General features: G+C 55.4%; 1 protein-coding gene across 1 annotated transcript in view; it reads right to left on the bottom strand.

Annotated features, from left to right (window-relative positions):
* The window catches only part of LOC119111197 (cadherin-23-like), a 125,364-nt gene that overhangs the window by 75,368 nt on the left and 35,966 nt on the right, over positions 1–14,030 (bottom strand). The window contains exon 3 of the mRNA XM_037235018.1: positions 2,843–2,996. Coding sequence (XP_037090913.1) covers positions 2,843–2,996 — 154 coding nt within the window. The remainder of the gene's footprint in view (positions 1–2,842; positions 2,997–14,030) is intronic.

Below are 14,030 nucleotides of genomic sequence, written 5' to 3'. Positions count from 1 at the left end.
CTCACATTAACAAGCCTCAGGTTGCAAAGTAGGTGCTAAGTTATTAAAAGCCAATAGCACACACCAGCATTTTCAACGCAAGTACAGCTCATTGTGCACTAAAGGCTCTCCCACGTACGGTTTGATAAATAAAACATAAAACTACATCAACTCGATCTCAGGTTATAGATGCATCATACGGATATTTCGGGGTCAATTCTTGCACTGATTCAGCTGTTCACTGCTGACTGGCGGTGACCTCCAGGATGCGCCAAATGTGTCCATCCGGTGACATTAGAATGTGCGATGGCATATGTGTGACGCATCGTTTCTTTTAATTAGTTTGAGAACAAACACAAAATGTCATCCAGTCCGACTTTGCAGCACAAGTTTGCGAGGATTTAAAAAGCCTAAAATTTCCAACACAATAAAACTGACTGTCGGTGCCAGTCGACAAGCCAAACAGGTGGCAAGCAAGGACAAAGCCCAGCATCACGCCAAACGACGAATATCAACAGCACGTTGTGTGAACGCGTCGGAGCCAATGTCGAGTCAAAAAAGGACTATAAATGTGACATAGGGCACGAGCACTGGGCGGACGCCATAAAGCCATACAGCTAAACATCGCATGAATGTTGGATAGACGCCGTAAAGTGATGTGGCTAAATAGGGCATGAGTGTCGAACACACACCGTAACGACATGTGCCTAAACATGGTATGAGTGTCGGACAGGCACCGTAACGTCATGTGGCTGAACATGGCATGAGTGTCGGACAGACGCGGTAACGTCATATGACTGAACATGGCATGAGCTAACGCAATGTGGCTGAACATGGCATGAGTGTCGGACAGACACCGTAACGACATGTGCCTAAACATGGTATGAGTGTCGGACAGGCGCCGTAACGTCATGTGGCTGAACATGGCATGAGTGTCGGACAGACCCTGTAACGTAATGTGGCTGAACATGGCATGAGTGTCGGACAGACGCCGTAACGTCATGTGGCTGAACATGGCATGAGTGTCGGACAGACGCCGTAGCGTCATGTGGCTGAACATGGCATGAGTGTCGGACAGACACCGTAGCGTCATGTGGCTGAACATGGCATGAGTGTCGGACAGACACCGTAGCGTCATATGGCTGAACGTGGCATGAGTGTCGGACAGACACCGTAGCGTCATATGGCTGAACGTGGCATGAGTGTCGGACAGACGCCGTAACGTCATGTGGCTGAGTCTTTGTGCCGCCAGCTATGATTAACAGATTGGGCAACAGCAGGCTTACGCACCGGCTAGGAGGGCGGGCAAACAGAACCTGGTCGATACAACCCCAAACTGCGACTGCCTGAGTGTAGATAAAAACATGTTTGATGACAGCAACGGTCGGCTTAGATCTGATATGCGTCGCCATGTCTTGCCGCGAGGCGGCGAAAGACAGCACGCAGAAAAGTTGAGTCTTGGCAAAAACCGGCTGAAGCTAGTTTTAGCCAGTTAATCCTGTCTTAGCTGGTTCTAACTAGCTGAAACAGGTAAAGCCAGCCAGAACAAACCCAAACACGATATTCTTATGACCAGACTTTAAAAGATTGCACATGCACAGATCTTCGTAGTAAATTGTACCCAAATTGCGACGAATCAGGAAGGTATGAAAATGGTGATAAAATGAAACTAACATAGCACCTGTACATCAGGCATGCATGATGGGTATCAATAGTTAACAAAAATCTCACCCTGGGTTAAATGCATCTCAAGCATAGGTGCTGCTGCCATGTTTTGATACACCTCCGAGTTATACCATACTAAGAATCCAGTTATCATTATAACCATACATCACATATGAAATATTTGCCTTTCTCTCGAACGTGCGATATCTTGGTAAACTTCGCTGACGGTGTGTTCTACATCATCAGAATACCGCAACGTCATCTTTGTTCTTTAATGTGTCGCGGGGCAGCCAAAGTAAACTTACAATGTTTTGTTATGAAATTACTTTAAACCATTAACTGGACAAAATTCAAGAGCACGATGCAGGCAAACTCATGGTGAGCTTTCGGGTTCTACTAGGTAGGCAGTCTGTTTTGGCCGTCCCTTAAAACGTACTTCAAACAGCCCCTGGACAAAACATGCCGACCTTGCAACAGATACCACCAGTTAATTGCGAACAAAGTGAGAAATTGAGAAGGAGATGATGACAGTGGAAAGACGATAAAAAGAGAGGCTTATTTACAAATAAACACAGATCACATGCGGGGATAGGAATGCAGATACAGACAACAGACGCACTCCGGGGAGCGACCGTCCGGCAGACGGGCACACTCCGGGGAGCGACCGTTCGATAGACGGACACACGCTCCGGGGAGCGGCCATCCGGCAGACGGACACATGCTCCGGGGAGCGACCGTCCGGCAGACGGACACACTCCGGGAGCGACCGATCGGCAGACGGACACACGCTCCGGGGAGCGACCGATCGGCAGACGGACACACGCTCCGGGGAGCGACCGATCGGCAGACGGTGACCGATCGGCAGACGGACACACACTCCGGGAGCGGCTGTCCGGCAGACGGACACACGCTCCGGGAGCGACCGTCCGGCAGACGGACACACATTCCGGGAACGACTGTCCGGCAGACAGATACACACTGGGAGCGACCGCCCGGCAGACAGATACACATGCCCACAGATCGCGCCGCAGCCCATGTCCATCAGGCCGCCTCCCCTCGCGCGCACGTCACGTTATAGTCTGCGGACGATTGCTGACGCCTGGTGAGGCGGCACGCGAGCCGGCGGCTCCATTTCCGATCACCGATCCGCGCCGGGCCAGGTTGGCGTGAGCTGGGACACGCACGCCGCGCCACCCACCCGGATTGACGGCGAACACGGTGAAGTTGAGCCCGCCGCCAGCCACCAGCCGCCGTCCGTTGGCGTTGTTGTAGATGTTGCCGTCGCTGTCGATGCGGAAGAGCCGTGGGTTGTCCAGGCTGTAAAGCACATTTGTCGCGCCTTGTGCTGCCACCTGGGGGTGGAAACGGGAATTAGAGACGCCGCCGCGGATGGCCGCGCCGCGCGGTGAGGCGACGGCGCAAGAGACCTTTGAAAACAGCCATATTCGTAAAATCAATAGCAAGGTGAGTCATTTCAAGCTGATTTTTACGTCACTGGGGTTTGACTGTCATCAGCCAACGAAAAGGGGACGTCGATGCTTGTGAAAGCAGTCCTCGATACGATAAGGTATGATAAGCGAAACAATTCAATGAAAAATACCTTAGAATCTATAACATCACCAATATGAGTCAAATTTGTATTTCGATGCTGTTCCGTTCAAGAACATACGTCGAATAAGCCCGGCGCTTGTTTCATGCATGACCTTATAAACCTAATCACGTGCATAAATAAATCAATCGAAAAAATTGTCAGCTGTGGAGAGTCAGCGAATTTATGAAACAGGAAAACTTCACGCTAGGCAGTGCTTGTTGTGTAGACCCGACAACACTACCCGATCGGGAAATGCCAGTCCAGCGGCAGAACTTCGTGGCAAAAGTGTAACGTGCCGCAATGCTCGGCACGGTCCACCGCGCCCTCTGACCTCATCTGACCTTGAGCGGCCGCTATTACCGGCCGCAGGCCATCCCAGTCGCAGACAAATAGAGAGCACCGAAACCACTCGAATGCATTCGCCCCTCCCATTCTCTTTCCAGCCTCATCCTGCGGCCTCGTGATGCCCCGTTTGCCCAGGACAGCCTGCAGGCGCCAGCCAGGAGTGGGCTGAGAGCTCCCTGATGGGGGCCCCCGTCCGGACGCCAAGCACATACCCCCGTAGAGGGGTCCCCGTGCAGGCTTAGTCCCGGCAGTTGGGTCTCCCAGGTAGATATAGATGTGCCCCATCGTTTCCATTACCCATCATCCTATAGCCCTGACATGGTCATCACTGGCCGAAAGAGCTCTCATCCAAATAACCAAATAATCAAGCCACGACTAGAATACATATTTCCGCCACGGGTAGGGTGGGAGGCACGTGCTTTAACTACGCCACGGAAGGACAAATAATCACAGATGTAGGAGCTGCATGAAAAACGGTCGCAACAAAGAGCATAGCACCAGCACATCGGGCCACGCAGCTCGACACGGCAGGTAAAGACAGCGGCGCAGCGACAGGGGTGTGCGGCGCACCTGTAGCACTGCTGGTCGTGGAGCAGGTACCACATCGCCAGAGACCCGCGCAGGCCAGGATAGATCAGGACCAGACGGGACAGACCCGCCCAGGCCAGGATAGACCAGGACCAGACGGGACAGACCCGCCCAGGCCAGGATAGACCAGGACCAGACGGGACAGACCCGCCCAGGCCAGGATAGACCAGGACCAGACTGGACAGACCCGCCCAGGCCAGAATAGATCAGGACCAGACGGGACAGACCCGCCCAAGCCAGGCGGATCCGGCTGCTGTGCGCGCTCACAACCACGGAGCGACCCCTCCCCCCCCCCCCCCCTTCTCCCCGGTGTCAGAAACGACGCGTATGGTGGCTGGGATGTGCTGTCGCACCTGCTTCGGACACGACCCAAGCTCTATCATTCAACAAAGAACACCTAGCACCAGCGTTTCGGGCGTCGCTCACGCCTGGCTGCTGCAAATAAACGACATCGCAGCCCGGTTCCCTGGCCGCACCCCCGCTGAGTGTCCGGCGCATACAACACCTGGCGGTGGCCCCCCTCGGTGTTGCACGTGCAGTCGGTGGCCACATCCGGTCATGGGCGGTGAAGTTCACCGCAAATCATCGCGCTGCATGGGAGAGGAGCCGGGGCTGGCGGCGCCGGAACGGCCGCGAGGACACTCACCGTGCCCGCTCTGAAGCCGGGCCGGTGTGACTGGTCGCCGGCGGGGGCCGTGAGGGAGAGGAGCCGGGGCTGGCGGCGTCGGAACGGCAGCGAGGACACGCACCGCGCCCGTTCTGAAGCCGGGCCGGTGTGACTGGCCGCCGGCGGGGGCCGTGAGGGAGAGGAGCCGGGGCTGGCGGCAGCTGGAACGGCCGCGAGGCCACGCACCGCGCCCGCTCTGAAGCGGGGCCGGTGTGACTGGCCGCCGGCAGGGGCCGCGGGACTTGACCGGCTCATCTGTCCAGGCTGCAGTCGAGAGGCCGCACGGGTGCAGGTCAATACATTCCTATATGGCCGCCGCCGGGAGCTGGGCTAAATGACCGACTAAGATCGGCGAGTCTGGGGCTAAATGACCGGCTAACATCGGCGGGTCTGGCCCCAGCCGTGCCTCTCAGGTTCAGATTACCTCGCCTGCTGGTGAGCGGCGGCTCTCATGAGGCGGCCTGCTCTGTCAACGACTGTGCGTGGCGCGGGACGGCTGGAGCCGACCGGGTAGAACCGGTTAGAACCGATATGGGAAGTCAGAGGACCGGACAGAGCCGTCACCAACGCCTCAAAACGCCAAGACCGCGAGACTACGACACTTTAGAAAAAGGGATCGGCCGTGCTAGAAAATCGTTTCCAGTTAAATACGTGTGAAGTTGCGACATAATTCCATAATTCGTCTGCCACCTTAATTTTACTTTGCATCTTTCTTTTGCGCACTAGTGATCCTGCAACATTTTGGCACTCCCACAGGTTCAATGGGGGGGGGGGGGGCAAGGAACACCTCAAAATGCTTCCATTATAGCAGAACTGTAGTCCATGATATCATGGCCAAAGTGGAAACGCAAAAGTGGTACTGTTTCAGATGTTTAAACGGCGGGTTTGTTGGGATTGAAAAAACTTTGTTCTTGACCAGAACAAGGCCGTTAATAAATTCAAAAGCATAGCAACCTAAAAATGAAAGAAATTTCACCACTTAATAACACAACATATCGGTCAATTCCTTTAGCAATTCAAGAGCATGGTGCTGGGGCGTGTCAAGGTAACATAGGTGGTACGGGAGGTGTCTGGGGCTGGCTCGCGCCCGTCAGCTCTGCTGAGCCCCGGCCCCCCCCCCCCGCGCTGCTCGGCGAGGGGCCCGCGGTGCGCAGCGCACCGCTGACCTTTCCAGCGACGGGTGCGCTGTCGGCCCCGGTAACGGTGGTTCTGAGTCGGCCCGCGCGGCGGCGGCGCGGCGCCAGCCGTGCCGTGACGCTCGTGACGCTAGCGTGACGCCACCGTGACGTCTCGTGACGCCGCCGCCTGCCAGCGTTACACCGGCGGGGCCGCGCCGCACCGTCAGGGGCGGAGACGCGTATCGATACAGCCGATCCGCGGCCAATCCGCCGGCCGAGGTTCGTAAACCACGCCGATAAGCCGCGGCCCGCCGCGTGGCCACGCACCGCCCGCTGCCGGCGCGCCGCGCCGGGGCCGGCGTGTTTCACGTATCTGTGCTCGGCGGCAAAAACGACGCCGCGCCGCCGCTGCCCGCCAGCACGTCATGCCATTCGCCGCTACCGGAACCGGGCCCCGTAACAATACCGGGCCGGGAGGGCGCCAGCCGCCAGGTATGCGGCAGGTATGGCCGCCCCTCCCCGGCCGGCGGCGGGCCGCGCGGGGCTTCGCACGTGGCGCGCGCGCCGGGGCCCGCGCACACGTGCGGGGGGGAGCCGCGGCGATCGATACATCATGTCGCCGGTAAACTTGTCCGCTGGCAATTAGGCTGCAGGTGATCAGCGCCGCGTCGACTGACGGGCTTCGTCGCTGCCGTCGGCGCTGACCGCTCGATGCGGACGGCCGCGGCGCGCGGCGCTACCGGCGGCGACGCGACGCAGCGACGAGCGGGCGCGTCGCACGGCCGGGTCACCCGGCCGGCGGCGGGGGGCGGGGGCGGCGGTTGACAAGGCACGGGCACAACGGCGCCTTCTGGGAACACTTGCCGGCCGGCGGCGGCGGCAGGTCGCTTCCGCCACCGACTACAGCAAACGTTAATGGGGCGTCAGGTCGCGGTGGTGTCGCTGCGCCCACACGGTTGAGGTGGCGTCCCCGCGCCCGGCGCGTGCCGGCGGCGCGAGGACACGGGCCGCCGGGACGCGGCGCCGGGGCCAGACACGGAGATACCATCTCGTCACGTGGCGCGCACGCGCCGGCTCGCGTGGACTCGGCGCCGGATCAGGCCCGCCTCGCTGCCGTCCATCAGGGCTGACGCACATGAGGCGGTCGGCCGCAGGAGCGGCGGCGCGGTAAGATTGGAGCGCCGCAAGCTCAGCTCCTCCCTCTACCCCCCTTCCCTCCCCGCATGAGGACGGCCTCGTCTCAAACCGCATTCACCGGCGCGCCAGCCGAGACCCTCTTCAGCGTAGCGGCGCCCCTTGACCGCCTGAATGGGCCGGCGGCACTTTGGGCGGCGATAAAGCGGCCTGCTCCTAATCACCGCCGGCGAGTCCGGCCAGGATGACCTTTACGACCGGGTCATTTGCCGGCCGTGCAGTCATGCAGTTTGTATTGCCCGCAGCAATAGAGTCATGCCCGCTGCTGCTGAAGAGCGGCCGGCGTCGCCGGAGGTTTACGCACGACACGTCCTGGGCTATGGTGGGAAGTATGGCTCCGTCGGCACGCATCTGTGGCACTGTACTTCCTCGCGTCCCAACCGGCGACACACGTCACGTCCTGAGCTATGGTGGGACGTATGGCTCCGTCGGCACGCATCTGTGGCACTGTACTCCCTTGCGTCCCAACCGGCACCACACGTCACGTCCTCAGCTATGGTGGGAGCCATGACTCCGTCGACACGCAACTGTGGCGCTGTGTTCTCGTGCGTCCCAGCCGGCACCACACGTCACGTCCTGAGCTGTGGTGGGACGTACGGCCCCGTCAGCGCACGACTGTGGCGTCGCGCGGGGTGCCCCCATGCGTTCCAGCCGGCGCAGTACGTGGCGGCACGAGCAGAATGGGGGTGCATGCGCGGTGTATCGAGAATACCATATTCCACATCACGTCAAGTGGAACGTTTGCCAGATGTGTCCACAATTTGGCACGTTTTCCGCTAACATTTTTATGATATCAATGACACTACGTAAGCGGGACATTGGCATATTTGCCCGCACGTGTCAAGCGTGCACGTTAACCATGGCAGCTGCAAATTATGTTGCATGTGACGTACGACACACGTCCCTTCACCCGTCGTCGCTCGTGAGCGCAAATACTGACTTTCTGTAAACGAACTTGTGGCACCATTTCTGTCTAAATGTGATAAAGAAACGGAAAGGATTCTGCGTGACGTAGCATAGAATCCATGCCGTCCGGGTCGCTTCGTACACTGAAAAGCACATATTACATGAGGTATGACGTCATGAATGACGTTGAAGGCATATATGCTTTGCCGCCCGTGTCGCCGCAAACACGCCCTAGGACAGATGATTGTGAAGTGCCTCCATTCGTGCCATGGTATGGCATGGAGTGAGGCGCAAGGCGAAGGCTCAAGTGACCTGAGGAAACGATCCCAGGAACTGATTGGTATGAATGCCCAGGAACATAGCGCCATTTCATATCTTCTGTGCGCGGCACAAATTTCAGTCATCCACAAAGGTCATCTTCATTAAAAAGTAAAATGGCTGGCACGGCCCACCATACCAGGGTTGGAATTCGCTACACGTATTTTACGGAGAAGCGGAGACCCGACTAAAACTTTTGCAATAAGTTTCGTCGCGGCCAAGAATGCCCGCCCAGCCCAGGTATCTGTATGTTGTTGAGGATATGCGACTAGAGGGCGACTTCGTTTCTAATTTTTCCAATCTGAATGGATATTAATCTCAATTCGCCTACGCCACAGAATGCCACGCTACACCAGTGGTGCGGACCATGTTGCGCCTTTGCCTGACACCACACATCTGGAAAGTAACAGTGCTTCCAGGTCCTAACGAGCCAGAAAGATGGATTGGGCCATTTCCCACCGTTTTCCACATTCTGCGCCGTATCTCGGCACCAAGAGATGCTTAAGACGTGAAACCAATTGCAAAACACAGGCGATTCAAATTGATTGATTTTAAGATAAGTGCAGCGAAGCAAGCGGGCAAACCCTTGTCTGAAACTAACTGAAACCATGTGATCAGAATTGTGCTTGATTTTGCCCCCCTCCCCTCCCTCCCCAAGCATCGCTTCCGACGCTGGGTCACGAGGCACGTGCCTGACGTCGATTTTAACTCCGGGCAGCACAGAGCAATTCCAAGCCGGTTAAGGTTTTTCCTAGAGCATTATTGCCGGGCTGCAAAACGGCCAGATAATTTTGACCTATAAAAGCTAAAGCCCCCGGATTAAAAAAGCCTTACACAGTTTCGAGGCGATTCTGTTTCCTACCTAGGGACGTACTGCTCAGTCGTGAAGTCGACTCCGGCGAAACGGATTCTGATGAGATAACCCGCCCTTTCAGTTGCATACAAGCCGACACGGGGCATGAGCTGACTGCAAGTTAGCGGTTTACCTAGCCTCCACTTGTTCAGCATAATAGTTGCTAGAATACAGCAAGAAAGGCTGCCTTCCACTTACGTTTCGATCCACACCGATCCACTGATAGTGCAAATCAATGCGGTTGACACAGATCCATATTGATACAACTGAGTTAATCGTAAGACGTTTACGGTTGACGGTGGTCTCGTCAACCGTAGACGGCTGACGGAGCATCTTTTACCATAAACCGTTATTATGTACGCGAACCCCGATCACGCAAGCAAATTGATTCCATCTTAACTCAAGGGAGTTTGCTTGATTGCTGAGTGGACTCCGACTCCATCAGAAATCAGACTCAAGTTCGCACGAGAGTCACCTGCGGCTGGATGAGCCCACGCTCCCGGCAGTAGCGAAGCACACGCACACTAACCGGCGCCCGGGGAAAGTCAGGCGTGGTAGCTCGGAGTTATTGACAACCTCGTATCAGATTTGTTTTGCAGTTGTTGCTGTCGAAATTTGGTCGGGTCTGCACATCAATGGCCCTGGTGGACTAAAAGCATAAAGCTCAGCATGCCGGCACGATTGTATTGCGAACAATACCATCGCCGTTCAACCGCGAGCATATCTGAGCCGGGTAAAACGACAAGAGAAGCAGCCTCGGGAAAACAGCAACTCTCCATTGTGGACATTATTTGCCACATCTATAGCGGGGGCAGATGCGAGCAAGCGAATCACCGAAATCCGGGAGCAACACATTTATTCTGGCATCCACGGCGGGTTGGAAAGAGGTCGACCCACAGCTGACTGAAGAGCTCCCACAGAATGGATAAATCCACCAGCGTGACGACAGCTAGTTTAAACTCCCTCCCCATCAGTCAGTCGGCATGCATGGCAGGCTGGGGTATCGGAAAATGGACCCACCGCTGATAGACGGCCATGTAAACTTGGCCCTTTCATGGCCAACATGTCATGCTACTTTAAAGAAAGCCGACCACAGTGGCACTAAGTGTCTTGGCTTTCTAAATTGAGACTTATAAATGAAGACGCTGCATCGAACCCCCCTGTGAACAACGACCGGACCGTTTGAGAACGACTTCTCCAAACCCGTGGCGTATGGGTACTTACGACGGCTGTTGAGCCACGGCACGACCCTGCTGCGGTGGTTAGTGGCCCTTGGTTGGCAAAACGAGGTCCACGTTGGGCAGCAAGGCCGGGCACAACTTCCCCCCCCCCTCCCCCCCCCCACGCGACTGGACAACGCAACATCGACAGATACCTTACAGCCGGGCCTGCGAAGCCGCTGGATGATGCTTTATCGTGTTCATCCGGTGTGTGCCGGGTTGCTTCGTGGTGGTGATTTGAAGATGGTGACACCACTAAAAGATGATGCCACAACCACGCTTGGGCACTTCTCAACAGATGGCGTGTGATCTAATGCTGCTCAGTCCGCTTCCGAACGTCTTAAAAACTGCGCCATCGCCGTCAGCGTATAGCCCATGAGAGCCACTGCGTCCCTTCGGATATCACGTCTGCAGTAGTACAGCGGAAGCCATGCGCTAACGAATACAAATCGGGCCCGATAACTCTGACGCGGGGGAAAACGCACATAGCATCCATAGAGGTGTGTGCCCCCCGTTATCAAACTTACGACATGCGCTAATATGTGGTGACTTAATGTTGACAGTCAAACATCACGGGTGCGTTACCCCTTTGAACGTGAGAAGACCAAGATCGAAAGCATGCAATTTTGTTTTACAACACGCATTTGTGAGTTGTGATTGCCCTCCCCATTGCGAAATCCTGCCTACGCCCCTGCCCCCACAAACGGCTGTGCTGACATTCCGGTAAAGAATTGGTAATGCTTCAAACTTGAGGCGACACGACAGGATAATGCCAAGCGCAAATTGATGCGATGATATAGAGCTATCAGCGACCCATTACAGTCTGCAATACCATGAACTCTCCTTCAGCGTTTGTCTTGTTAAATAAACATCAAATGTCACAGCATGTCGTTTTACGGTAGTCAGATGTTTGCGTAACACCACTTGCTGAGCACAAGCTGAAAATAGGGTTATTGCAGTCAGATTACTAGGCCGACCAGCATTGCCACAATTTACTTGTTGTAGTAGTCCATTAAACAAACTAACAAATGCTAGAATGCCGTCAAGTATTTGCAGTATTCAAGTTCCTCCCGATTCTTCCTCAGCGAAGCTTCTTGACACCGAAGCTAATCAACTCTCATACGCATTCGATAGTATTACATTCACTCCCAGCAAGCGTCACAAAAAGATGTCCAGCCGACAGCACACGCGCTAGCAAACGGGAGTCGGCCGACCCGTGTCCCTCTGAGCGACCCATCCGATGGATCGGAGTGGGAGGAATAGGACAGCAGAGGCGGCGGCGACTCGCCAGTCGCTCGGTTCGACCGGGGCCAGCCGGGCGCTGGACAAAACCTGACCGAGACCAGCCCAGCGATGGACCAAACTCGACCGAGACCAGCCGATGGACCGAACTCGACCGAGACCAGAGACCGACTGAATCGCACCACGCATCGCACCACGTATTGCAACACACATCGCACCATGCATTGCACCACGCATCACACCACCCCCATCCGATGTCGCCAAATTTCTAGGATTTCCTCTGTGATATCATGGCACTTACATGAGCTACCACAAGGCCCTTTTAACAGTACCCTATTTCACAAACTGCCGCCGAGGCTTTGCAGTCTTGGTGCATGGTTGGTTGAGTAACATTTCCGACGCATAACGCGTGAGCACGGAAAGAAGGCACCCATCCTGACAAGGCAGCATGACAAGCCGCACCAGATTTTGGTGCGAATAAAAGAACGTCGGTGATTGGCCCAGCGAACAAGGAATTGTTAACGAGGGGTCGGTTGGGTAAAGTTTGAACCAGTTCGTCACATGAATTATGTGACATTCACGTTCCCACACTCAAAGTACACCTCGAAAAGAGCCACTGTGATAAACACCACAGGTGAGGAATCAAAGCCATAGTGTGAAGTTTCGTTTAATTCGCGGGACGATAGTTTCATGTTCGGATATCGTTTTGCATAAGCCGTGTTTCAAGCTTTCGTAGCATTTGTTACATATATTTTGACATATTAGTGTGTTGCAAGCATAAGAGAACATACACATTGGAAAAGGCAAGGAAATGAAATGAACTACTTTCAAAGTGGGGAGGAGTCAAATGATATTCATCCCACAGGGTCTTCTTTAAATAGAAATTCTGAGCTGTTCAGAAGGATTTTGAGAAAACTGATGTTATTGATCAAATCGTATACGTCTGATGTAACAATAAGTGAAAAGCACAAGTATAGGATACTCCCTTTAAGAAGCATGGCGTTTTGCACACAACTTTACACTGAATCTCGAATATTCGCCGTGAACTATGCACCCACGAATTGCAGCACAAAGCTTCGCGCAAGACACGTGCGCAATATAGTTATCACCTAACATACAATGGCACACATTCCACGCTAGTAAAGTTGAACGTCCTGACAAAACAACCAATCCATCAACAAAACCGGAGCCGACCTGGGGCGAAATGATCCGAACCGGCAGCCAGATGGCTCGGACGGCCTGCCAGGCACCCAGTTCGCACAGCAGTCGGCCGGGTGGAGGCGGCGTGCGATACGAGCTTTCGCGGTCCAAGCCTCTCGCTGACCGCACACTCACGACAGAACAGAAACCGCCACAAAACGGGGAGAAAGCAACTTTGGTGAAACGGCCTGGTGGCTCGTGGCGCGAGCGCCGCGCAAGAATGGCCCCAGCCCATCGTCACGCCTCCGGGCGAAATAAATGATACCAAATGAGACGCTGTGCGTTCTGAAATTGCCGGTGTTTCGCCCTGATTACCCCAGACCATGCGCGAAACCAAACAAATGAAAACCCGAACCCCGACCAGTGTACCGACGGACAAATTGTCACAAAGAGCGCGGTGGCGACTAATGTGTGCGCACATGTGGAGCAGACAAATGAATGGCAAAACTGTGCATGACCGAACAGATCATTTTCCCCATTCTTTCCCCGGTCATACACAACTCCGCTCGTATTACAAGATTTATTCATTTTTCATGAGGCAGCCGGGCGCCGGCACCCCAGTCACGCTGCATCGATCATCAAGCCAATGCGCGACACACGCGTCTGCCAATGTTTGTTCTCCACTTCACCACACAGTCGCTGACAAATTCCAGCCAATCGCTCACGACTACCATCGACCGTCAACGGTGCGCGTCCCCGCGCCGGCCGCGTCGCGTCCGACGCCGCGCGCCGGGCGCGGCCGTCCGGCAAACGGCGCCGCCACAACAGCCTGCTTATTTAATCCGGACAGCCGCACTGAGGACCGCCGGCTGCGAAACAGTGGCGCCGCGTCGGCGGTCGTTAATAGAGGCGTCACGCGGGCCCGGCTGCGTATCAAGATCGCCGGCGCCACGGCGCGCGCGCCGCCGGAATAGCTCGGCGCTGGATGGTGCCCGGTAACGCACGGCCGGTCCGCAGCGCTACCCTGACGACGGCCTAAAACCTTCCGGCTTGGCTTTTGCGTTTATTGTTTACTTGATTTCATGCAGTTCTTGGCGGGGGAAATCGATGAAGTTCCAAGTCGATCGCAGTAAATTTAGGGAGTTTATCATAGCAGGGACCGCTGAGATCTGTGCGAACACAGTCTGTTTAAAAGCGAAAAACA

This window comes from Pollicipes pollicipes, unplaced genomic scaffold (assembly GCF_011947565.3).
Source record: "Pollicipes pollicipes isolate AB1234 unplaced genomic scaffold, Ppol_2.1 Scaffold_7261;HRSCAF=8764_pilon_pilon_pilon, whole genome shotgun sequence".
Classification (NCBI taxonomy): domain Eukaryota; kingdom Metazoa; phylum Arthropoda; class Thecostraca; order Pollicipedomorpha; family Pollicipedidae; genus Pollicipes; species Pollicipes pollicipes.
Note: the sequence above shows the minus strand (reverse complement) of the source record. Positions and strands in the feature narration are given on the sequence as shown.